General features: G+C 41.0%; 1 protein-coding gene across 4 annotated transcripts; it reads right to left on the reverse strand.

Annotated features, from left to right (window-relative positions):
* Window positions 1-1,881: 1,881 nt before the first annotated feature.
* LOC307039317 (ras-related protein Rap-1A-like) lies at window positions 1,882-24,390 on the reverse strand. Of its 4 annotated transcripts, none has more exons than XM_079681234.1 (8): window positions 24,267-24,390; window positions 15,322-15,410; window positions 14,384-14,452; window positions 14,027-14,083; window positions 12,924-13,064; window positions 8,841-8,984; window positions 8,320-8,446; window positions 1,882-2,972 (listed from the first exon to the last, which is right to left on the reverse strand). In XM_079681234.1, exons 2-7 carry the CDS (start codon window positions 15,376-15,378, stop codon window positions 8,357-8,359), a joined length of 558 nt encoding a protein of 185 aa, XP_079537360.1. In that variant the 5' UTR covers window positions 15,379-15,410; window positions 24,267-24,390; the 3' UTR covers window positions 1,882-2,972; window positions 8,320-8,356. The 4 variants fall into 4 exon arrangements, with proteins under 4 accessions (XP_079537360.1, XP_079537361.1, XP_079537362.1 ...); XM_079681235.1 differs by having other exon boundaries at window positions 15,322-15,415; window positions 24,267-24,322; XM_079681236.1 differs by lacking the exon at window positions 24,267-24,390 and adding an exon at window positions 21,526-21,680.
* Window positions 24,391-25,024: the final 634 nt, after the last annotated feature.

Genomic DNA, 25,024 nt, shown 5'->3' on the forward strand with positions numbered 1-25,024 from the left:
CTATTGTTGTGACTTAGATGAAGATCAGAACACATTTTATGACCAATTTATGCATATTCCAAATCCAGGAAGTTCCAAAGGGTTCACATACTTTTTCTTGCAACTGTATCTGTTTATTATGGCTGTATTTGATTACTTTGTTCAGATTTATTGCAGTATTTTTTAAGCCATGATTTGACATGTTGAATAATCACAATTTTAGAGCTGAAAACCATCAGTAAAACATAATCATCTATTTCGATCTTCGACTAATAGTCACTTCTTTTAAAAACGGCACCAGTTTTGATAACAGTAGATGAAGATTCAGTACGTTTTAATCCTTTGGCTTGACAACATATTTAACGACTTGTTCTTACTCTCTAATATTTTAAGATCAAGCGATAAGAAAATATTTAATAAAAATAATCAATAATGCAGCCCTACAGCCCCTACTGTATATGGCTTGATGGAGGATGGTATCCATATTGTCCAAGCCCTTATAGGCAGTATAGGCACCCATTGATAAATAATTAAGAAATATCAACTCAAAGCGAGACTCTATCACTTTGATGAGCTGCTGCCTCTGTGGCCAGGTAAAAAATGTAAGATGTGCATTGTGTTTCAATGTAAGCTAGATTTCTGGTCATACCAGACATGTACAAAAGCTCTGAGGTGTCTCATTGCCCCAATACAGTTTTAGGAGGAATGATGCCTTTAGTTTTTTCAAAGTATATTCACAGTTGCAATTATTGGTAAATAAACACAAGATTTGATTTGTTAGTGATTAAACATGCAGTTCAAGCTGAAATCAAAATAAAATCCACCATTGATGTTTAGGGGTGCAATTGTACTTCTTTTTCACCCAGTTAATATTCAAGAAGATATATCATGTTATATTCATTGAATGTAGCTGGATTTTTAAATCCTACCTGCTTTCCTTACACTTTGAACTGTAATAACCAGGAGGAGAAGATTACAGTAAATCCTGTATATCAGGTGAGGAAATTAAATAATCCAGGTGGGGGCTTGGTGTGCACAGCACCAGCAAGACTGTGGGGTTTGATGGCCATACCATCCTTTCTTTTTGACTAACCACGCTTTGTTTGCGTTAATGTCATGAAAAAGATGCCCTATTTTCCCCCTGATAGTCACATTATTCAAAATTATATAACTAAGTGATAGGATGCAGGCATTATATGTGGGAGACATGTATGTACCTATACTGACACCTAGTGGTCTTTACAAGTAAGGCAAAACATGATGTGCAATAAGGAGCATCATACACTTAAAGGGGCCCTATTGTGCTCATTTTCAGGCTCATATTTGTATTATCTACCTCTACTGTGACATGTTTGCATGATTTAATGTTCAAAAAGCTCTTTATTTATCTCATAATGCCAGTGCTGCAGCACCTCTTTTCACCCTCTGTCTGAAACCAGAGCCCAGTCTGCTCTGATTGGTTAGCTGGTCGGTTCTGTTTCGATTGGTCAACCGCTTAGCGATGTCCTGACACTAAGCCTATCAGGTACAATGTGCTGGAGCACTAGGCAACAGAAGCAAATTTGTTATGTAGTGATGTCATTATGTTACGGAAATAAATAAATGAGTCCAATCGGGGTGTTTCAGGCAGGGGGGTGGGATTGTCTTTGAACTTTGGGAATGTACCCTTTGCAGACTATTTACATACACAAAAACCAACAGACCACACTACAGTAAGGTGAATCAGAAAAAGGATAAAAGATCCGGTTTGAATTTGCTAGTTGTACAGTAATATCTTCTCTATAATAAATAATTTACATTTCCCAACAAGTTCCTAATTTTTGTTTCGTACAAGTTTCCAAACATTTAAATAAAAGCAAAAAAAACGTTTAATTACACTCTTCTCAAATAAGTCAAATCTGCTTTGGATAAAAGTTTAATTCACAAAAATACATTGACCAATATAATGAAAATGTACTAAAATGTACTTTAATAATCCATAAAAGCTGGAACATCATTGACAGAAAAACACGAAGCATTATTAGAGTTGGTTTAGTATAATATATTTCAGCTTCAAGAGACATAGAAATCAATCCTTATTTTCCCCATATTTCTTCTATAAAAGACCCATTTTTTTCTGAAGCATTATTATGCAAAAAATGGCATTAGAATATATTATGGGAGCTATGAAATCCCAGTGACGGAGTATAAAATTAAGTCACATCAGAGAGAGATATTTGCTGAAGAGAAGTCCATGAACAACAGGGCGAACAAAGAAAAAAATATATAATAAAAATAATAATACATATTATAGACCTTGATCTATCATCACTGACATGACAGGCATGGAGGATAGGTGTATGGCTATAAAAGAAATTCGCACTTTTCCACTTGATTTCACTTCAAAACATCTACACTTAATAACTGATGCATTTTTTTCATGCTCGTTTTTGAATATTTATAATCATACAACTAAAAAGAGGTCAACTTCCATGTCTACGATATTGATATTGAAAAAGATGAAAAATACTGAAGTTCTAACTTTGTTTTCCTTCTTTTCATCGCTGTTATTATCTTTTTTTAGCCGTCCAAAAATGAAAACGAGGAGGGGGGGGGGGAGGGGGGGGGCTGCTCTTTGGCCATGTAGGCGGCTCATGGACACTTTTTTTTTAAACTTTCATCATCATAAGTTTGTGGCGTTTGTTGGTGCAGAAAATGGAGACTGTCCGTTCTGGATTCACACTGAAACTGAGACACAGAGGAAGGTCCTCGGAGGCGAGAGAACGGTCTTCTCTCTCTTACTGTCTTTTCCATCTCTCTCTTTACTCTCCCCATCTCTCTCTCGCTGGTGCAGGTCATCCTCGTCTTTGATAGGAGCAGTTCAGCTGATTCACCGTATATGGCTGATGGAGGGGGGGGGGGGGGGGGGGGGAGTGGGTGGTAGGGGGGTGGGGGGGGGCTGTTGGAATGCTGGCACGTTCCAATCAGAGCAACAGTTCTTCATTACAGCATTTCTGCAACACAACAAAGTGGTTTAGTACACATTCAGCCTGACAGAGATTTACAAGCGCTCTTAGCCCTTGATGTGGCCATTAAACAAACAGTCAAAAAAGATGTAGCACTTAAAGGGTTTCACCTATTTGAGACTAGTGCACCCGCACTTTCAATTATAGCACTATTATTTATAGCAAATATATCTGTACTGTTCTTATTGTTTTGAGTATTTATCCTTGTGTTTTATTGCAGTCCCTTTGTATAAGTTAAATTAAATGTAATGTAATGCCCTCTAGTGGCCGGTGAATGGCATTACATCTGTGGGAGGGAAACGTAGGAGGAAAACATTTAACTCGGGGACATTAAAAGCCACGACACAAAGCTAATATTTTGGTCTTAAAAAGGTGAGAAATGCATTCCAATATATATTCTTAGAATTAAGATGAAGTCAATTCTGTTTACATAGCTCAATATGACAAATGTGCCTTCAGGGTCTTCACAATATGTAGAGCATAAAGGACCCTCTATCCTTAGATAATCGATTTGGATAAGGATAGAATCCTAAAAGAAAACCCTTTAAAGAGTTACAAATTGAAGTAACCTCAGGAGGAGCAACACATCTACTATGAAACCATCATGAAACATATGCCATTTGAATAGAATAGACTAATATAGTACAATTGAAGAACTACGTTTAAAATATAAGTGGTTGTTAATGTGCTTGAGATATTCTTGATGTTCAGAATTTGTATCCTCCTGGTTTTTTTACGTAGCTTACTGAAAGGATAAAAACGACACTCAATATTACACAATTATAAATAGATTGCGCAGGTGCAATAATGACGTATTAGCCGAGCGGTGACACATCTAGTACCTTGTGTTTCTTGCTTTTCTGTAGTTGTATCTTTATGATTTATTGCACTAATTGCAATAAAGCATGGATTTTCCTCTTGGACAGCAGCATCAGCTAAATGTGATGTTACGTAACCGTTGATACAGTAACTTCTTTGTAAACTTTTATGGAACCATTTAATGTTTTGGTTGGTGAAATGTTTTATGTTTTTTATTAAAAGCAAAATGGCTGTCATGGGCAGCGAGGGCTGCAGTTTGCTCTCAGGCTGTGAAGAGTGGAGGTAAACCAGTAGTGTTTTCACAGCAGGCATGTTGGCTTGTGATATTTACAAAGCACAGAGGTTATAATCAAGATTACGGATGGCTATGCTCCAAATAAATGTTCCAGGGCCTTGCTCTTATGCAATCGACTGCAGCTCGCTGGCATGACCAACCAGGGCACTAACATGGAAAGCAGCCATGTTCAATGTCATTGGTTTCACCTGCTTTTTTGTTGCTGTGACGGTCTGCTTTGAAAAGAGCTTATTGTGAAGTCTGTTAAAGTTGCATTCAAGGCCTCCAGCTGGAGCAACATCTAGTATGTACAGTCCTAGACTTCAAAGTTCTAAAAGACAACCCGAAGCTCAATTACTGAGTCTATAAAGTGTAATGGCAAAGTAATGCAATAATAAAACAACATGTGGGCACATCTGACTCAACACTGTGCAGCAAAGAAACAAACTGTATGTGCAAAAAAAGTATAAAAAAAGATGCCTGTAACTATTTTAACATCTTGTTTCCAGAAAATCAGGTTTAAATATGTCAGCACAAAACTGCAAATACTCTCTGAGCCTGCATCTTTAGAATCAATATACCATCATATCAAGTATCAGCTTCCTTTCAATTTCTGTCCGAGTGAATACAGCGGCAGCCAAAATCAAAGACTGCAGCTCATGAGGTCAGCAAACTAGAAAATGCCCATGTTGTACAAAGTGAAGGGTCCCATTAACTCTCAGTCTGTGCTGTCCGAGGCTGGCACTGTAACCCCTCTCTCTCTCTACAGTGAATGAGATTGTGTGTGGTGAGCGGTGGAACAGTGGGGCTGTAATCCCATTAGTGTTGGTTCATTGGGCTGGCCAGTGTGTGAACGGAGCAAGGTGCGGCGGGGGGGGAGGGGCAGACACCGCTCCGGGGCCTGCTGACTGAGGCCCCTCTCTCTCACCGGACCACTAACTGACCAACACAGATGGATTCAGACGGGGAACGCAGTGGGTGGCTCAGTGACCCTGATGTCTGGGCCGGGCACAATAGCACTGTCTGTCAACTAATCTCCTGATATCTGTCATATCAAATGTTTGATTTCCCACCCAACCTGCGTTTGAAAAGCAGAGGTGGGTGTACCATCTCTGCTGTATGGCACTATGGGGTTTTGTTCTGACAACAATGCCCAAAATGTGTTTTAGGAACAGTTCAGATGTGTTGAAGGCGGGCAGTCTGATGTACTTCGCCATGGTTAGGGTATCACCTACAGTAGAGGGCAGTCAGCACGCCCCTACTTTAGATAGACAGACAGGAGATTTGATATGGAAGCAAAGCAGCATTTAATAGAGTGGGTGCAACACTAATACCAATAACAGCAAACATATGTTATATTAGAGAGGGATTTATGACCTGGTTAACTTCCTAATACTAGGTCTAAGAAGCTTATAATACATAATTAAAACAACAAATGCCTAGATGTTTTTTTTTTTAAATCAAGCCAGATATTGAAATGGTAATCAGACCTTTTGTTGTTTTGTATTTGAAGTGTGTTTTTATTCAAATAACCACTTCAAAATGTTTGGCTTTTTATACCAACTTTGGGGTGAATAAAATAAATGTATATTAACACAAACATACAAATGAATGGAGGCAGCAGTAGAACAGCAAATCCCCTGTGCAGTGGGGTACAATTACTATTGTTCCTGGTCTGGTATAGTGTATACCTACAACAGATAAGAGTTTTTCGTTTTGCTATGGATTTCTCCAAACATATAGTTATTATGACATTGTGATACTGAGATCATTGTCAATCAATGGTGTGTCAACTTCAATAGAAAAGGGCTCAGCTACAGGACAGCAGGCCACGCATGGTTAAAAGTCGGCATGTATGACACTTCAGCAAGATGTCAGCCATTTGTTGTCAAGCTCTTCTTTTAACTCTTCACACTAGATTCTTAGTGTCTACACATATAACACCATGATTGCCTTTGAGGAGACGCAGGTTTTTCCAACCAGCCATAGGGAACAGATTAGGCTACTACCTTCAATGTTTGGAAATACTGACACCCAGCGTAGTAATCTCCATGTGAGGCTGGGGAAAGGTCATGATTTTTCACTAGACATGCTCAAACTACTGAACCTAAAGTCATATTTTAAAGGAAACTTTCCACTTCAGGGTGGAAACATTCTGACTGAGACTGAGCGGAGGGTTAACTGGGGTGAAATGTTATCAGGAGCGCATAATAACCCCTGACCTTCTGCTAATGTGGCCAGCAGCTAAAATAAGAATTGGGAAGTATAAAAAATATATACTGTGGGAAGATACCAAAGATTAATGAGCCACAAAACTTATACTAAATAAGCTTTTCCTTAACCATTTCTGGCTGCTTAAGCCCATAACAGATATACATCATGGAATTACCATATGTATATAGTGACAGAAGTTGCCAAGCTCCAGCTAAAAAATAGCATGTATAATCTTAAAAGCAACTGAATGTAGAAATACGTCCTTACACTTACAGTAGGATGGAAAAAAATGATGGCAATATTTACAAAAAGAGCTTTAAGGATAGTAGATTACATGTACTGTCAAGCAGCAATCCAGCGCCTATTATCATTATTGCATCACATACAATACAGATCATTAACAGGACAGCTTAAAATAAATAGACACGTTTCTATTTAAGAAAGATTGATGGGAATACGCAGCCTGATTTGGGCTGGTTTCAGCCTTCCTCTTTAAGTGTCCGGCCTAATAATAAAAAATGCTGTAAAACGATTCAAAAATGAAGAAGCGATACTCATTTTCTCTGTAAACTAATGACAGATTTGGATTTCCTCAGACTCAACCAGCAGCTGCAGTCTGCTGAGGTCCACATTTAAAGCCAGCCATCATACAGTGACTCATTCATTCAACAGCAACACGGATGCAGAGGAATTGCTAATGAAAGCACTTCACACGTGAAGGCCGACTCGGGGGATGTTGGCGTGTCCTGAAACATTTACTGGATCTGTAGCTAATCAGCATGGAAGAAATGCTTTTCTCCGCACGAGATGACAACTGCTGTCATCTTGGAAAGTGACACGACTTGTCCCACACATACGCCTTATAATAGATGTCTGATCAGCTGTCACGTGGAATAGTTCCTCTTCAGATAATGACTACATTTATAACCCAGTACACAGAAGAAGTACCCTGCAACTCCGATAAATTGCACTAGAATGACAACACATTAAAACCCTTGATATATAAACAGTGGAAACTACTTATACAATTATGCAAATTGTTGGCATAATTTGTTTTGTTTTTGTTTATTTCTAGTGCAGATTGCCATTTATTTTATGTTTGTATATTTCTTTCATGAATATAGAGTAATTCATTTGACAACGTTTGTATTTACTGGCTCACTCCCAAGTATTCTGCCTTTGTTCAGGCATTATAAATCCACTTGACGAGGGCGGCATCAGCCACAGGTACTTCCCTTGTGCACACTTGTTTTCTGTAGGTTGAGGAACACCAAATGTTTGGCTCCTTTTTGGCAGTTTGCCATAAGCCTGAGGGCCGCGATGGGTTTTTATTGGGAGAAAATTACTTTATCTTTCCGGTCAGGATTTCTATGCGCACGAAGTACAAGCCTCAGGTAGCCGAGAGGCAAAGGGTTACAGCGGGGCAGAGCATTAAGGGAGTAAATAAAGTATAATATAATTCTAAAAATTACTTACATTTTCCTTATTTGTTTTTTACATGTTTTGTATGAAATTGATACTATAGGACTATTTCCAAAGCATTTGTGTAGACTTTTTGATCCACAAAACCTTCACTCCGTACAGGTCGATGAATCCAGTTCAAGTGTTTATGTGAAATGAGTTCATTTAGAATAAATGGAACCAATAGAGACTTTTTTTTACCATTTCCCAATTATAATATCTGTTGCACATCTACTCTCCATAAGGGGGGGCTCTCTCTCTGAATCGCTCCTCCCGAGTTTCTCCTCTCTCCCCTAGCTCCTTAACGAGCTCAACAAGGCACAGTAACAACTGGTGACGTGATGTTAAATTAGATTCCTTTGACTATACTTCACTGCAGGCAAAGAGAGCCATAATAGACTGTGATGAACTAAAAGTGAGTAGCATCATGTGGGATGACACAGAAAGATCAAATACTCTTATGCTACACTAATTAACCCGACAGCCAGCCTGGGCATCACGACCTCACAGAAAGGTGAGCTGCTGGGCCTTTGTGACTAGACTATTGGAAATGTTGCACACACACACCTGGCTCAGAGCTGCTGCAGGGGCTGGAGGGGGTCTTTTAAAGCAGGACACAGTTGGATTTCTTTTTCGCCTTCTTCTTTTCCACTGGCGTTTTCCTATTTATCTGTCTGACCAGGTCATAGAAGATCTGAGAAAAGAGGCGACAAACAAATATTTCAATTATTGAACATTAGTAAAATCATATCTCCTCTTTCAAACAAGGCAGTTCCAAACACACTGTGCGCCTTTAAGAAATCACTTGAGGCCTCACTACTGAATGGATTGATGCTGCCGTTTACACACATTCGGTTTAACAAGGGTGAAGCACTGAGTATTAGGTATAATCAGACTGAGCTCATTAGCACTTGCATGTTGGTTAAACCATACCAGTCTTTGTTTGCAGAAAACTCCGATGAGGTTATTCTTACAATTAGGTCAGCGTTTCAATAAATCCCTGAGCGATAAAAATAATATTGTGGCTGCTCTTTGAAGACTAGATGTGTGGGCATGTTCACCAGTGGTTAGTTTCTGGGTGTACTCACATCGAGCACGTTGATCTTTGACTTAGCAGAGGACTCTAAAAAGGCACAGTGGTTCCACTGTCTGGCCAGGTTCTGGCCCTGCTCCTTCCCCACCACACGCTCATCCTCCAAGTCGCACTTGTTCCCCACCAAGATCATCGGCACCTGAGGACAAGCAGAGGAAAGAGTGTGAGCCGTGTGTGTGACTTTGTGTCATAAAAATAGACTTAACTTCATACAGGTAATATAAATAGCATTCTCTCTTTTAAAATATGTAATTCATATAACATAGCGCCGGCATAGTGATTATCTCAATACGTACACAATTGTCAGCTCCGATAAGTGGAAATACAACAGATCTGAAGCCCTGGAAAATGCTAATTGAACACAGATGTGTCCTGCAGTTATTTTCAGTGGTAAGCCCATAGGTTCATAAGTAAGCCCATACAAATACACAGAGAAAAAAAAAGGGAAAGGGGGACAAGTAGAGAGGAGTATTTGTGAAAATGCCAGGAATTCTACGTAAAGCTTGGATATTGCACTAAAGTGCTGTACATACGAACATCAGTGTGTCCGATAAAGAAACTCCTGTAAAAGCTGCTGCCTGCCCCTTGAAAGAAAGCTCTCCTTAAACATCACAGCCGAGCACACTGCGGACATAAAAGTCTATAACTCTCCAGTGCAAAGTATTGAAATAGGGAATGAGGAAGTGAGAGTATAAGCAGGACAATATGCACTCACACGCATCCTTAAAGTACACAGTGGAGACATTATTATTATTAAGAGCTTATTCATTTCCATTTGAAGTGGAATTACAGAGTCAGAAAGACAATCAAGAAAATCAATCCATCCATGTGGGCAGGCAAACAAATCGTTTAGGTTACACAACAGGGACAAAAGAGATTAAGAAATCAATATGATTTTGCAATGATTGCAGTTTCTTTTGCTTTTGTTTCTTTAGAGAAGGAAATCCTAAGCTGGGAACACACAACCACTGACATGTGCAGTTGGTTTTGGAGTCTCCCAAATACCAGACACTTCTTCTTTTGTGGAACAAGTCAGATGTTTTACCAGCCAAGGTCAAAAAAACAAAAACTCTCTGAGGAAGAGAGAATATTCTGGGCATAACACCGGACCCTAACTGTCACAGTGGGCCGAGTCGGGGCAGCCAGGGTGTCGGGATGCGTCTCATCCTGCCTGCTGTTTCCTGACCGTCTATCTAGGGAGCATGCTGGCCTGAGAGGAAGTCATGGCAGCCCCGCCCAGCCAGGATAACATCGCTTTCCTTCCTGAATTTGAACATTTATGCTGGATTTCACGCTCTGGCTGCTCTCTGGAATGACATGATAGTATGTGTGATAGACAGTGTGCGATCAGTCTGCATTTAAACTTGGCTTTACTATACCAGCCAGTGTCAAATTGTATGACAACCGAAAAAGGCTCAAGTCTGAGAAAGAGTTCAACGTTTGTATCAGTTTTCTAGGGGTTCACAGGGTGTGTGTGTGTGTGTGTGTGTGTGTGTGTGTGTGTGTGTGTGTGTGTGTGTGTGTGTGTGTGTGTGTGGTGAAGCTTAACAGGCAAGAGACGTAATCAGCCGGTGGAAAATGTAGCAGGCAGCACAACAGGCGCCAATAATATATCAGCTGGGGAAATCTATTTGTGGTGGTGAGACTGCAACAAATAAATCCATGAATGGGAAATCCTGCCTTCACTCCCTTCTCATGGTCCAGAAATGACACTTAGACATGTCTGGTGGAAAAACTGAATGTTTGTAAGCAACATGCTAGCACCCTGACATGCGCTGACATTTTTAAACTTGAGACATTCTTCCACCCACAAGGCTACTGTTCAGGGGTCGTTTTTGACAGCGGTGTGGTCACGCTCCTTCAGAAAATGTAACACTTTTCAAAGCACTGGATGAATATTCCAGGATCCTTTTTTTCCCTTTTCTGCCTCACTCTCTCCGGGCTGTGGGGCAGACGACAGGAAGCTGCGATGTTTAGATTAACCCCGTGGAGGTTGCTGCTTGATGTTTGATATCCAAACAAGCCCACTGCACTGCTGAATGACATTTCTCCCAGGGGTCCTGGGAGAACCAGAGGTATGCCCTCCTAACACAAACTGTGAGCCAAGCTGGAATAAAAAGGATGGAGAGAGGGGATGGTAGGATAGAGGTATGCAGGGTAGAAAAAAATGTTCAGAGTCAGCAGCATTAGCAGACTGGAGGAATCCGTGCAGGCCACAGAGAAACCCTTCAGACGCTGTTAACATGCTACAGACAGGTCCCGCCCACAATGGCCTCATAAAGATCTGACTGTGGGGAACACAGAAAAGGGGAGTACAAAGTACCCCAAATGAATGGATCTGTGAGTCACAAGCATGGAGTCACGCATTAGTACCATCCGAGTCACACAAGTAGAGACGGAGAAGGCGCCAGGTCATAAGACCTCTCTTACATAAGAATTGTAGAAGAAGGAGGTAAAGGGAGTGAGCTCTTAATACACTGGTGAGTGCTCACCCACTTCATTCTCCTCTTCTAACGACTTTTTTAAGGATATGGAATTTCACCCTACTGTGTTCAAAAGTGCAGTCATTAAAGGCTTGTTAATTGAGCTTGGACCTTTCAAGTGAGTCTGTACGTTTTGCAAGCTTTGCAGTCAATTGTGCGTGGAAAAGCCGAGAATGAGAACAGCTGCTGCAGCAACCAGAATGTCTGCTTTAGAAATAGTTTTAAAGCTTTTGCCAAATAAAAGAGACCTTTTTAAGCATTTCCTTAGGTGGTGCATTCCTGCAAAGGGCAAAGAGAGATAAACAGATGTGCTGGTCATTGAAAGTAAAAGCTTGAATCACCAGCGGACTGATAGCTAACGGTTGGCCATAGTACCCAGATAAGAACAGACCTAAGAAACACTCTGAAATGGAACCAGTTTGAGGGACCTCGAGTGTTTTCTTGCAGCCACTGATCCTGCAATCCTTCTGTTAGCCTGAAGCTAACCTCAGCTCTCTAACCACGTACGCTCTAATGAAGCACCACAGCCTCACGATCCAGTGTGTTTCTGATGAGCTGAAGCTTTCTTTGCACATCATCCCTGACAGTCCAATCACCCGCACAGAGTGCCAGACCACAGTAAGACCACAAGGAAGGCCATAGAGAAGAGAGGAGGGGGGGGGGGGGGGGGGGGGGTGCAGAGAGTAACAGGAGTTAACTGGCACAGATACAGAGAACGGGAGCAAGAGAAGGACAAACCAAAAGATGGACACAGAAGATTTTAAAACTTCTGCTACCAGTTGCAGAGCTGCTTTTTAGACGGTTGATAGGGAACAGGGAGAAAGCGAGGAAAGGAAGAAGTAAGGAGAGAGAGAGGGTTATGGTAACATTCACTCTCTTGAGATCACCAAAAAAGGGCATCTGAGATCCTGCTGACGCACTATCTGGGCCAGTAGAGTGCATGAAGAGCGTACTCACTCTACTGCCTCACAATTCAACAGATATACAACAAATGGAAATATGCCTTGAAGAAAAAGCAAACCGGGAAAATAATGACGTGACACGTCCTCTTTTTATTTGCTCTGCTACAGATCCAAGCTGAGGGGCAGACTTGGAGGGAAACCACAGTGCATGTCTGTTAAAAGCAAGACTAAAGAGAAAAAGACATTCCCCTCCTTTGTACTGGCCTCTTAGCTTAGCGGGGACTCTGGCTCCGTCCATTTAAACAGATGAAGTAAAACCACAGAGGCCTGCGTGACGCTAACATTAGCTAATGCTAGGCCGAGTACAATACATAAGTTTCAGTGAGTTTCCTTATTGTTCTCACTATATAGCCAACAGACGTGACACCGAGTGCATTATGTTTAGGTAATACAAATGTGTAATTACTGGCATAAGATGCAGTGATTACAGTGTTGAATAGTATCCATAGCAACAGCACAATCAGGTCCTGATCAATGTAGGCGGCTGAGAACAGAGAAGTGCAGAGCTTGTTTCTGTGCTGTTTTACATTCCCTGTGGCTCTTCAACCCATTTAACCATGATAGGACATGAGAGAAACGTCTGTGAAAATGCGAGGAGCTGATGTTAATATGCTAGAAAGAGTGCAGACTTACATCCTCTGTGTCCTTTACTCGTAGAATCTGTTCTCTCAGGTCCTGCAGGTCGTTGAAGGTGGACTGTGCTGTGATGGAGTATACCAGGGCGAAGCCTTGGCCGTTCTTCATGTACAGGTCCCTCATCGCCGTGAACTGCTCCTGCACAGCAAGATAAAGGGGAAAGGCATGAGCTCTGTCATGTTTCCTCTTAGCATCTACTGTTAATGTCCATTACATACAGTATAACTAATAATCACAATATTGTGACCTGCTCTGAGACTCAGCACATATAGGGACAGATTATGTGTGGTGGTGGTGTTGCTGGATCTCCGTCAAGTCTCTCCACAGCACACTCACACCATTGTGCAGTGTGTGTGAAATACCAGCACCCCACGATTTCCCACTAGAAACGGGCATGAACATGCATGTGGCTTCTGCACAATCAACATGCATACAATAACCTTTGACACGTACACTCTTCTGCTGGATTAAAGATGGAGATATTCCTGACAACAAGACTTTGAGTCTAAAGACATGCTGTAAGACTTTAAGCTCAATTCTAACAACATCAGCTTACAAGCTATAGTATATTGACCATATTCACCATCTTAGTTCAGTATGTTAGTATGCTTACGTCAAGGATTTGGTTTCACTGTAAATCTTGTGCATATGTAAAATACATTTGAAACATACAATGATGCTGGATGAGATTTGAAGTGATCAGTTAAATCGTAAATTGGTCGCTAACAGAGAGGTGAACATCTGCACCACATATCATGGTAATCCAACAAATAGTAATTTCACTCAAATCTACACATTTTCACCTCAAGGTAGCGCTAGGGAAACGTGTCAGGGGATCAATTCAGTAGGATGAATGTCTTTATGGGAAAACATAACCGTGTCTCAGGTCATAACTACATGGCATCTCAGCTGGTTAAGTCTTTGACAGCATAGTACTTCTCAATGTTTCTTACAAAGCCCACCCACCTCGAGCCTGTGATTTCTGTTTTACCCCGAAATAAATCACTATCCTAGAAGAAAGGAGTTTCCCATGACCTGTAATGTGGTAAATACAGTAGTGCAAGGAGTGGATAGACTTCAGTGGTACAGGGTTCACTTACTGTGCCTGCTGTGTCGAGAATTTCAAGCATACATTGCTGCCCATCTACCTCCACTTGCTGGGAGAAAAGAGGAAACGGATCATGTCAAGCTGTGTTTCAGGTCAATGGGCACATCATGGTCTATCATTAAAATACTGGAATGAATACTTGCTAAGAGGCAGATACAACAGTGAAGGAGATAATGAAGGAGGAGATAGTACATGTAAAAGCACAGGAATTCAAAAAAAGGAGAGAGAAAAAGAGAAGGATGAAGGGAGTTGGATGAGAGAGCAAAAATATCATGAAGTGAACCTGAAGAGCAGCTGCTAACAATCAGCTCATTTCAGGATACCCCTCCCCCCCTCAAGGGACACTCACCTTTCTGTACGAGTCTTCTATTGTAGGGTCATATTTTTCCACAAAGATTCCCTGTACAAACTGAACTGTCTGTAAGAGAAGACACAGAGGAAGACAACGTCAGATCAATGTGACCTCCCGGGCCACAGCAGCAATATATCCAGAGTGGCAAATGTGTTCCCGCTGGGCTGTCACAACAACACGGCCAGGCACTGAGGAAGAGGATGTTTGTGAGGTTGCCAGTCGGAAGACAAAGTTCAACTCAGTTCAGCACATCTCTGACTAATCTTATAGAGAAACACATGACATTAGGCACTGCGCCTGACGGTGAGTTTACAATAAGGGCGCACCGAGTTCACCTGATAATGTCTGAAGGTGTAAACATGTCCGCCTGCCAGTTTCAGAGAGATTAGTGCGACACCTGGACTAAGTCACCTGGACTAAGTCAGCTCAGCAACAGGATATTTAAAAGTTAATTAAGATTATTCTTAATGATAATGTTGGCAAGGCTAGAATAAGCATAACTGTATACCCAATACCATGAGAAATATTGTTTATCTATACTATTTTACTTATAATAGTTCATTTATATTACTTGTATTGTTAGTATTACTCAACAAGTTATAACTCTATATAAAAAAGGTATTCTGATATTTTTACGTTTTTTTTGTACCGAGCATTTTCCGGGAATGCAGACATTTGTTAGGAAACACAAGCATGTAACCACCCACAAAAGAAAAGCAAAACTTTTAGGGTTAAAAAAGAGGATCAGACAGTTTCACATGTGGTGTTGAGGCAGCCTGTCTCAAACATTCCCTAAATTATTTAACAAAAAAGTTTTCTCCAACAACTTAAAGTAATATTAGGTTTTTGTTGTCCCAGCTAAGTCCAAAGGAAACACACTGCAGAGGTGTTAGAGTGGGATGGGGGCAGGAAGGGGTTCAAGAGGGAATACTCACCAGAGCGGACTTGCCCACACCTCCAGAGCCTAACACCACGAGCTTGTATTCACGCATGGCGGGTTTGCTTCACCGGACAGCCCAACAGTCTGCTCTGGACAAATGAGGAAAAGCAAAATGGGAGAAACAAGATGAGAAAAGGGTGTAAAGATAGAGGAGAAAACAAAACAAGATCTAACTTTTCAAGCAAAACAAAGGAATTTCCCAGTCTCTGTTCTCAGAGTGTTTCCACTCAAGAGGAAGGATTCTAGTCATTCCTGGAGCTTATGGACAAGAAGCAGCAAAACAATGGAGGGAACACCCATAAGTGGAGCTGTTTCAGGGTGGAGGAGGTGAATAGTATGTGACCCCTCTCTAACACAAACCAGCTGTGGGCTGTGTGTGTGTGTGTGTGTGTGTGTGTGTGTGTGTGTGTGTGTGTGTGTGTGTGTGTGTGTGTGTGTGTGTGTGTGTGTGTGTGTGTGTGTGTGTGTGTGTGTGTGTGTGTGTGTGTGTGTGTGTGTGTGTGTGTGTGTGTGTGTGTGTGTGTGTGTGTGTGTGTGTGTGTGAAAGGGAGATGATACATGGATCTGGCAGATGTTCCTCATAATGACACAATCATCTGGCATTCACAACCCAAAACACACCCTGCTGTCAGATGTTGAAGTCACTCCAGTTTGTTTTTGTAAAACAGCAGTATAGTGTCAGTGTTTTTGATTAATGACAGAAAACAGCTGAAAGTGAAACCTGCAGTGGGGAGGACATTGGGAAATAACTGGAATATCCCTTAAAGCAGGGGTGGGGAACCTCTGGCCTCCGGGCCGTATACGGCCCGCGAGACCATTTGGTACGGCCCTCGAGGTAATTTATAAACACACGCAAAAAAGAAAAGAAAATTAAAAATCTAGACCGCAAAATAATTAAACAAGCTTGTTTTTCCTGGCCAAGGTCAGGGTCCTCGAACACAACACGAGCCTAACGTGTCATCACGTGGTATATGTCTCGTCTGACAGGAGTGTAGTTCTAACGGAGAGCACCAGAACGCGGCTCCGGGCCAGGACTTCACAAATTGCAATACCCATAAGGAGCTGTAAACATGCCGCAGTTTTTGCGTGGCTGTGCCTTTAGTTGAAAGCCCAGTGGCGATCTGTTCATCTGTCATACTGATCATACAGTTAGCTAGCTATGCTAACGAATATAAGAAGCTTTTTCTCCAACCAGTGAGGTTATATGATCATTATAGTTATAGAAAAATAAGAGAATAAAGTAAACAGGTATACAATACTAATATGACAGTAAAAAAAAGTTGTTATTAATAAACAAAAATACAGCTTAAAAGGGAAGTGATTTGTAAAATATCCATAAAGAAAAAAATCTGCTTACAGTTCTGTTTCATATGGGTGTTGAGAGATTTATCCATAGATCTCTTCATGTTGCTCTCAAAGTGCACCAGATTGATGCTTTTAATGTCAACATTTAAAAAAAATCTTCTTGGTGGTGCATGCCCCCAAACCCCCCTAGATGAGGTTAGATCCACCCCCCCACACACACTTAAATCATGCCCACATGGATATGAAACTAAATACATTTGCACACATCTTGTGTCCATATCTTTCTGTTTTGGTGGTCATGCCACGGTGCATGAATGTGCGGGTCATGGTCAAATATCTGGATTAAGAGGTTGCTTTTTCTTTGCACAGCATGAAAGAAAGGTGAAATGAATGGGCTGTGATTTGAGTTTTTTAAGCTGACGTTGAGTTCAATAATTTGTACGGCCCTCGAAGGATGTTGTAAAAATGTAAATGGCCCTTGAGAGGAAAAAGGTTCCCCACCCCTGCCTTAAAGGGATGCAGAGGCTCCTAATTAATGGCATACATTGTGGCATAAAGTCAGTGGAGTTGGCCAACTGTGTCACTGCAGAGAGAGAGCCCGCTACACTGAGGGGTGGTGGTGAAAGAAGAGGGGGATTTCTGGATCATAATAAATTAGATTTATATGAAAAGCTATTGTTCAACAGCCAAGTAATTATTTATTTGAAGTGCAAAACATATAGAAAAAAGCTCTACTCTGAGAGAATAAACTCCTAAGTTACCATAACTGCTAAAACTTTCAGTTAAGAGCTACAACATTCTGTAAATTATTAAATTAGTCGATTGAAACCAAAGTATGTGAGATGACCAATCGTTTTTTTTTAAGATTCTTCTCCTATGACCTCCCATGACTGTTACCTGATCGGTTAATGTATGTTAAAGTCTTTATATTTAATTAGTAACAATTTGTTTTTATATTGGACTAGTCTAAAATGAAAATAATCTTTTGTTGCTACGACATTTTAGCTGAACCCTTAATTACCCAGTATGGAGTTACATGTTTTTTACTGAGAAAACGTATTAATGTAAAAGATATGTCAATCTGTGCAGCTACACAGCCAGACAACAGGCTTATATACACACACACTATTAAATTCAACCCTGCCTACAGATCTGTATTAGAGGTACGTTATTTAAAAGCCAGAGTTTCAGTGTTCCCTTAAATGTGACTAGGTTTGTAGTGAGGGGAAAACAGACACAAGAGCCGCAGGACTTTCCCTGGTACTTTGGTTCTTTAGTTCCGTTAGTACCTATGGTTAGTATCTATGGTTAGTACCAATAATGTTGCGTTCACATCGCCGGGACTACTCAGTGCCGGGAACTCTTTTGGCCATTTTCAGTCCCTGCTAGAGAGGTGGTACGAACCTGGTGATAAAAGAGTGCCAATTTATATTCTATTTCTATTGGCTGGGCGAATTGCAAACCACGCCCCCTTAAGACTGATTCCGAACCAGCATTGCACTTACAGCATCCGACGAGTGGGTCAAATCCCTAGTTGTAACCCAGTTACAAAGCTGTATAACATGAGCACAAAGACAACAAGCTCAGTGAACTCCATCATGTCTGAGGTCGGAAAGTAAACAAACGCCTCATGTACAGCGGGTGGGCTTTATACCCCCTCCCCCGTGTAGTTCTTCTTCTCTCGTTTTTTTTTGTACTCGCCGTGAAGTGGTTTTGCGGCCTGCCAGTAAACCCAGAGAAGAAGAAGACGAAGTGACGTCAGCGTAATCTTGCCTCAGGGAAAGTACTGTGGTGTGAATGCGATTGGCACTAGCCCCCTGGCGGATTCAGTGCCGTGGTACTTTAGTGCCGGCACTAAAGTACGGCAAGTCCTGCGGTGTGAAAGCGGCTAAGGTTTCTTAGGCCTCACATCAAAGGACTAGCCCTGAGAGTACAGCATGTCCAGCATGAGTTGAAAAGTGCAGCATGCTGGCATCAAAACTGTGTTGAAAATCAGAAAGTGGCTTCAAGTTCAAATCAGGTCTAAAGGGAAAAAGTATAGCCACACGTTAATAGTCAACTCTTTTGCCCAAACCATTAAAAAGCTAATCGGAAAGTACTCTGGGAAGCAGATGATCCCCTCCTACACTGTTCTTTTTGCAGCACACTCCATAAAAAATACTCAGGGGGGGGTGGATGAAGGAACCAAGGACCTCCAACTTCAATCGCAAGCAGTGACCATGTGGGATATGAAGCCCGGACTGTGAATAATTCATATTCACTAATCCTCTACACAACAAAGAGAAGTTCTCCTTGCACGATTAGGAAAAAAAAAAAAAGAAAAAAAGAAACCAGGGCGCACGAGTGCTATGCAAATAGCCCCTGCTGCACTCATGTAAACATTCAAGAACAGAGTCAAGTGCATGCACAGTGTAACATATACAATGTCATAAAGACAATGTCACACTTACACTTAGGCCTTACTGTCAGCTATCCACATGTCATGGTTGTTGTATGAACACTGAGGGTTCACAAGATAAGAGAGGTGACATCAGGAACCCACTCTGTGATAGTGACTGTTAGATTAATATGCGACTGCTTCAGAGGACATTATGGATGTTTATTGCTCAATTTTACCTGTGCTCAAATATCCTTAAAGGAAAGGCAACGCTGAGATGCAGCAGATCTGTGTTAGGACCCAAAGCTGAGGTATTTATAAGGCTTATTGGTTTCATTTTACAACAGAAATACTTTTTAAAAAGGACTGGTTGTGTTTAAACTTAATCCCTTGCATTTTTCATAAAACTATTGTTTGTTTTTTTCTGATGTTGGAGGAAGTGATTTACTTTTTTTCCAGGAAAGGTTAGGTGCCTACATATACACATTCTAAGGGACAACAAATGTAGTTTTGTGTCCTGTGTCAACAAAAGGGAATGATGTTCAACTAAGCTTAAAATAGATGATGTTACCAGCTCATTAAAGTATGGTAAAAAGTAAAGAGATATTGGAGGTGCAAAATATTAAAGGAGATGCCATATGCAGCATAAACATGTTTCATACCTACATTTGTATTGTTACATTTTCAAATATGTATAACAAAAGCTGATACTACTGAATACATGCTATTTTCAATACATAAATAGAGCGTTGTGGCAATAGTCATTTGGGAAATAAACGTTGTAATTATTTATTTTGCTATTAACTTATTGCACACAACCAGAAGGGCACTTTAAGAGCTCAGAACTCAGTAAATCATCATCATCTTCATAAATTAAAATATTAGTGTATGTAGGCGTGGTGAGAAAATCAATATCTTAATATTTGTAATGCTCTTGAGCTACGCTTAACTTTTGCTTACAAATAAAGACGATTACATTTTGAAGTTAAAATGCATTGTTGAGCCGAGCGTCAAAAGGAAAGACAGTGTACCTCTCTCTAATCTCGAGTAGCAGTGAAGGACAACGTTGTGCAGCTCGAGTGTGTTAAATTATGTTCTAGCAAAGTTGCTGTGCTTGATGCCTGCCAAGACAAAAAATACTACACCCTCCCCCAACTCAAATGACTAGGGATGGGTACCGAGCCCCGGTATTAAACGGGCCCCGAGGCTGAATTATTAAAGACCGTGGTACCGTTAAGCTCCGACGTTAACGGTCTTTTTATCGGTACTGGAGACATGTAAAAAATGTATGTATTGTTGCTACACAAACATTATATTGCAGTTTTAGTGTTGCCAACTCCGTTTCTAATATGCAAAAAGCGTGCAAAATGCGTCTTTTTAGTATTTTCGATCTTTCCAACCCAGGCGAGAGATCTCTCTCCCCGCCTGCTTGGGGGCGGGGCAGTTTACACACACCCAGCTGCTACATGCAGCAACACACACACACACACGGAGGAGATGGCGGAGAGAACGCGCTCCGAGGTGTGGTTAAACTTTACCCGTCTCGATGTGGACAATGCTTGTTACCAAAAGTGCTATAAGAGTTTAGCATGTAAGGGCGGTAACACGAGCAATTTGTCTAAACATTTAGAAAAAGTGCACCGCATTCAGACGGAGAAATGCACCGGGTTCGACTGTCTTTCTAGTAGCTCTGTAGCCCCATCCACGAGTAACGTTTCCACGTCAGGTGTTATGTATGCTAGCAGCAACACACGGAGTTAACTCAATTATACAAACATGGGTTAATGATTAGAGGTAACCAAGTTATTTATTTCGTTAAAGTTTCAGCTCTTCTGTTTACAGTTCTGTCAGATTATTTAATACTATTTGTTAAAACATTGATGTTTCTTTTGATGTGAAATATTATGTATTTAATTTAAATAAAAAGCAATGTTAGTTTTGTTCACAATTTGTTTGGTTAGTTCACCTTATTTTTTTCTCCAAAAGAACCGATAAGAGTACCGTTAAAAGACCGGACCGATAAGCGGTATCGATAAAAGTAGTAGTATCGTTAAAACCTTAACGATACCCATCCCTACAAATGACATTCCCAATCAAGCCCCCAAAAATGCTGCTTTATATTCAATGAGTGAACAACTTTCTCCTTTGAACTCTGGTCTTATTGAGCTTCCTACTCATAACTGTAGCATCTTCTACAAAGGATGCTCTTGCTTTGACACCTTTTCTACACACTTTCACAGACACTCACTACACGCTGCACTGTACTCTCAACCGCCTGCCTACACACTCATGACACACACAAACAGACACACACGCATGGCCATTTAAGGACATCTCCCTTTAAAAACCAAACCTCTCCTTCTTTCCATCGCCCTGAACTACACACTGTCATTCCCAACAAAACAAACACATCGCTGCCGTTCCTCTGCTCTCGTAGTAACCCCAGCAAATAAGGAGCGAGGGAAAGCCACATGCCACCGAAAACATGCTCTGCCATGACATCACCGCATCACTCACCCTCTACAGCCAAAGGTATGTATCCATCTAAGGCTGGAAACTGGACGAGGTGGTGCTGCTAAGCAAGAATATGCAGCAAATGTGTCTGTATAAACTACGCCTCAGTCGAGAGGAAGCTGAAATAAGAGAGCAGGAGGCTTCACAGCTATGCTACAACATTCAGGATGCACTGTTTCCTGCTGTAGTGAGGCTAATCCGACAGATGTGAAGCTGTCACAGCGCCTGACTCAGCAGGGGGGTTTGATTGACAGCTGCCCTCTGTATCCTCCGCACAATGTAGATGGTGAAAATGCACACATCCTTTGGTTAAGCTGGCAGCATGATACAGACTTGTGACGTCTTCCGATTTGCTTGCTTGTTGACCTACATGACAATTACAGGAGCGACACTGATGAAAAAATACCCCTTGAGGTTTTAAGGGAAAAACAGGATGACATAATAATGGTTCTGGTGGAGCGCGTTTTAATGTTGACAAGCTCATAGTTATTCATTTACCTCAACCACAACCACAGTTCACATCACTTGTTCACACATTACTTGTTCACACAGCACTTGTTCACACAGCATAAGAAACCCACACACCAACAGGGAAATCACCCAGGAACTACTGACAGCAGAAAACCTGTCAAGCAAAGGTCTTGAGTAAAGAAGACATAACGCTTTATTTTACATATCATTTATTATCCTCTTTTTATGATGTCTTTTGGTGCCATTTATAGAGTAGAAGACACCGTTTATTGGCTTGGGTTGAGTTCAAAATCAGCTGTTGAATATTCAGAGGAGTTTCCCTACAAGTACTGTTCAATTTAAAAATCGGGTTGAAATGTATTTTATTTTCATCAAATTACTTAATTTGTTATTAAACATCTTAATCTTCATATGTTAAACTGGATGATGCCTATAGTCAAATGGAACTTTTGGAATGTTTTTGCTGACCTGCTTTCCCCAACTGAAAGACTAGCAAGCTTAGCAGTTAATTGGAATTAATTAATTGGAACGATACCAACACTAAATTTGACCTATAATGAGTGCTACATTTACAAAGTTCTTTATAGGAAACATCCTAGTAAATAAAAACATTTACAAGCCTATAAAATAAATTGCTACCACCAGAACTTAGGGAAAAAAAGCTAGTTCATTACGATAGCAACTACCGGTACTCATGAAAGCTGGCATTCACATGTAATAGATAACACTGCATTTACATCAGAAACATACTCATTACTCATGAACGTTTAAACTGATGTAAAGGCTAATTGAAATGTTATCTCTCCTTAAGATGGTATCAAACTTCCTAAGCATCTTCTCTTTCAAAATTATACCTCAAGAATGAATAAGGAACCAAAATCTTTTAAGTTATCTAGTTAGATAGTTGTGACCTCTTTCTTCAGGTCTCTGAATGTCCCACCGTGAGTCAAAACCAAACTGCAGCCTGGCAAACGAAACTTCTTGTGACTAAGTTATGACAAAGATCTGTGACTGACAAACACCCACAGAATGCATGTGTTTGGCGGAGGCTTTGACCTGTAACCACATCCTCTTTCCAGAGAGCAAGAAGTATTCATGCTGATAGGATGGAAAAGGAGTAGCTACCTTCTGAAATAGCTTCTTCCAGTCTCGGTTCCTGTTCAAAGCTCCAGACAACTAGGCTTGCTTAGGGAAGAAGTGGGTTTTATAGCCTATACCTGATTATGAGCTATGGGGAGATTCAGGGCACAGGATGAGACGGGTGCATCAATTCAGTTAACACATGTTGAAAAGGAGACGATAATCCACCTCTGCGGGGATGCCTACACCTCTTGATACTCTATTTTTAATAAAGCATCCCGACTGTGTGTTTATAGTTTGAGGATGTAGTACACCTTTCCTGTTTCACATCACTCTCCCTGCAGCAGAAAAAAGCCTGCAACAGGCAACCCATAAAATAAGAGCTTGGCCCCAGACAGGAGAAAGTCAAATGAGCTCTAGGGTTGTATCCCTGTGAATCTACCTAATTTGCTTACGGCAGTAGCATATGCTTATCACTCCAGGTCATGCTAAATCCCTACAATCTGTGGCTGGCTCTATAACCACAGAGCAGCAACTAACACTCCGTCGATGCATGATTATTACACCCTTCAGCTTCATAACACCAATCAAATCAAATCACAAACCCGCTTACAGATACTTAAAATAACAATCTTTAATCCAGACAGCATCTGTCCATAAACAATCTAGGTTCACACCGGCGACTACGCTAAATCCCGTTATCAAAGCTCGTTAGCACAATGCCGCTAACTAGCTAGCTTTAACCGCCTGCGACGGGCCGCCGACACTTAACAACCGCTAGCTACAGCTCCGTTAGCATCAAGCTAGCTAGCCGACACATTCCTGTCCTCCGTGTACAATCAAAACACAGCTAGGCTGTCAGAAACGCGCTGCAATCAAGCGCATTTTACAGCTCACACGTCAACCGGGCTTGGCAGGTCTTAAGTCAACTCCTATCACGGTGTATTTTCTCAAGAAAGAGCGATTGCTGCTAACGTTACCTGCCCTTCCGCCCGGCCTTGACTAAAATGGGAGTGCACACTCCGTTTTGTACTTGCGGACAATTTATTTTCATTTAAACGACACACACTAAACACGCCATGCACCCTGTCGTATTCGATACTAATACCGCATGTATCGACAAGACGTGCTCCCAAGCAAATTGGTTATTTATCCGCGTTTAGCATGTAGTAAAGTTTGTGGTTTGCACTCACCGTTTCTCTCGCTGTCTCTCGCCGCTCCGCAAGTGTCAGTTTGCCTCCGGCCTGTGTGCGCAGCAGACGTCACTCCCCACTATTTCTCATTTTTCTTAAAAGGGCATGACACATCGGCCTCTCGTCCCGCATCATTTGCATGATAACGGGGCAGCACAGTAAAGATGACGAGTGTCAGAACACACACATAATTTGATCCATTATTACATATTTATTGCGAAAAACATTTCTTCCTGGTGAAGACATTACACATTCTTGAGGATGAGTTACTACTTTATTACTTTCAAAATGTAAAACTAAAATATATTGAAATATGCCATTTTGTTGTGTTGGTAAGTACCGAAGTAACAAACAGTTACTCAAGTACTGCAGCATACTTAACTTTGAGGAACGTGTAGATTATTCAAGTATTACATGTTATGCTACTTTATTATACTATTCCAATAGATATACTGTCTACTCAATGACTGAGAACTGTAAGTCTTTAGTCCAGTTTAAAGTCAAGTCTCATGTGGTAAAGAAACATAACATACACATGTCCTTTATTGAGCTGTTTTGTTTTGTGTCATTCTTAGTCATAAACAACTTTGTCAATTTCAAGTTTCACTCGCATACACCTTTGAAAATGTTCCTTTTACTTTGTTAACATTGTTTTTCGAGTTATTAGAGAGGAGAATAATGTTTATCTTCATCAAAATAGAAGGATATATAAAATGTAATGCATTATTCAACTAACTGTTGAAGCAAAGAATGTCCCT

The sequence above is a fragment of the Notothenia rossii genome (genome assembly GCF_949606895.1).
Source record: "Notothenia rossii genome assembly, chromosome: 5".
NCBI classification, from domain to species: domain Eukaryota; kingdom Metazoa; phylum Chordata; class Actinopteri; order Perciformes; family Nototheniidae; genus Notothenia; species Notothenia rossii.

Excerpts from the sequence above, each read along its gene's own strand:
- LOC307039317 (XM_079681234.1), bottom strand. The coding sequence starts at position 15,378 with ATGCGTGAATACAAGCTCGTGGTGTTAGGCTCTGGAGGTGTGGGCAAG. Across the intron at positions 14,084-14,383 it reads TAGAAGACTCGTACAGAAAG|CAAGTGGAGGTAGATGGGCA; the intron begins GTGAGTGTCCCT and ends CTTTTCTCCCAG. Across the intron at positions 8,447-8,840 it reads CAAAGATCAACGTGCTCGAT|ATCTTCTATGACCTGGTCAG; the intron begins GTGAGTACACCC and ends CTCTTTTCTCAG.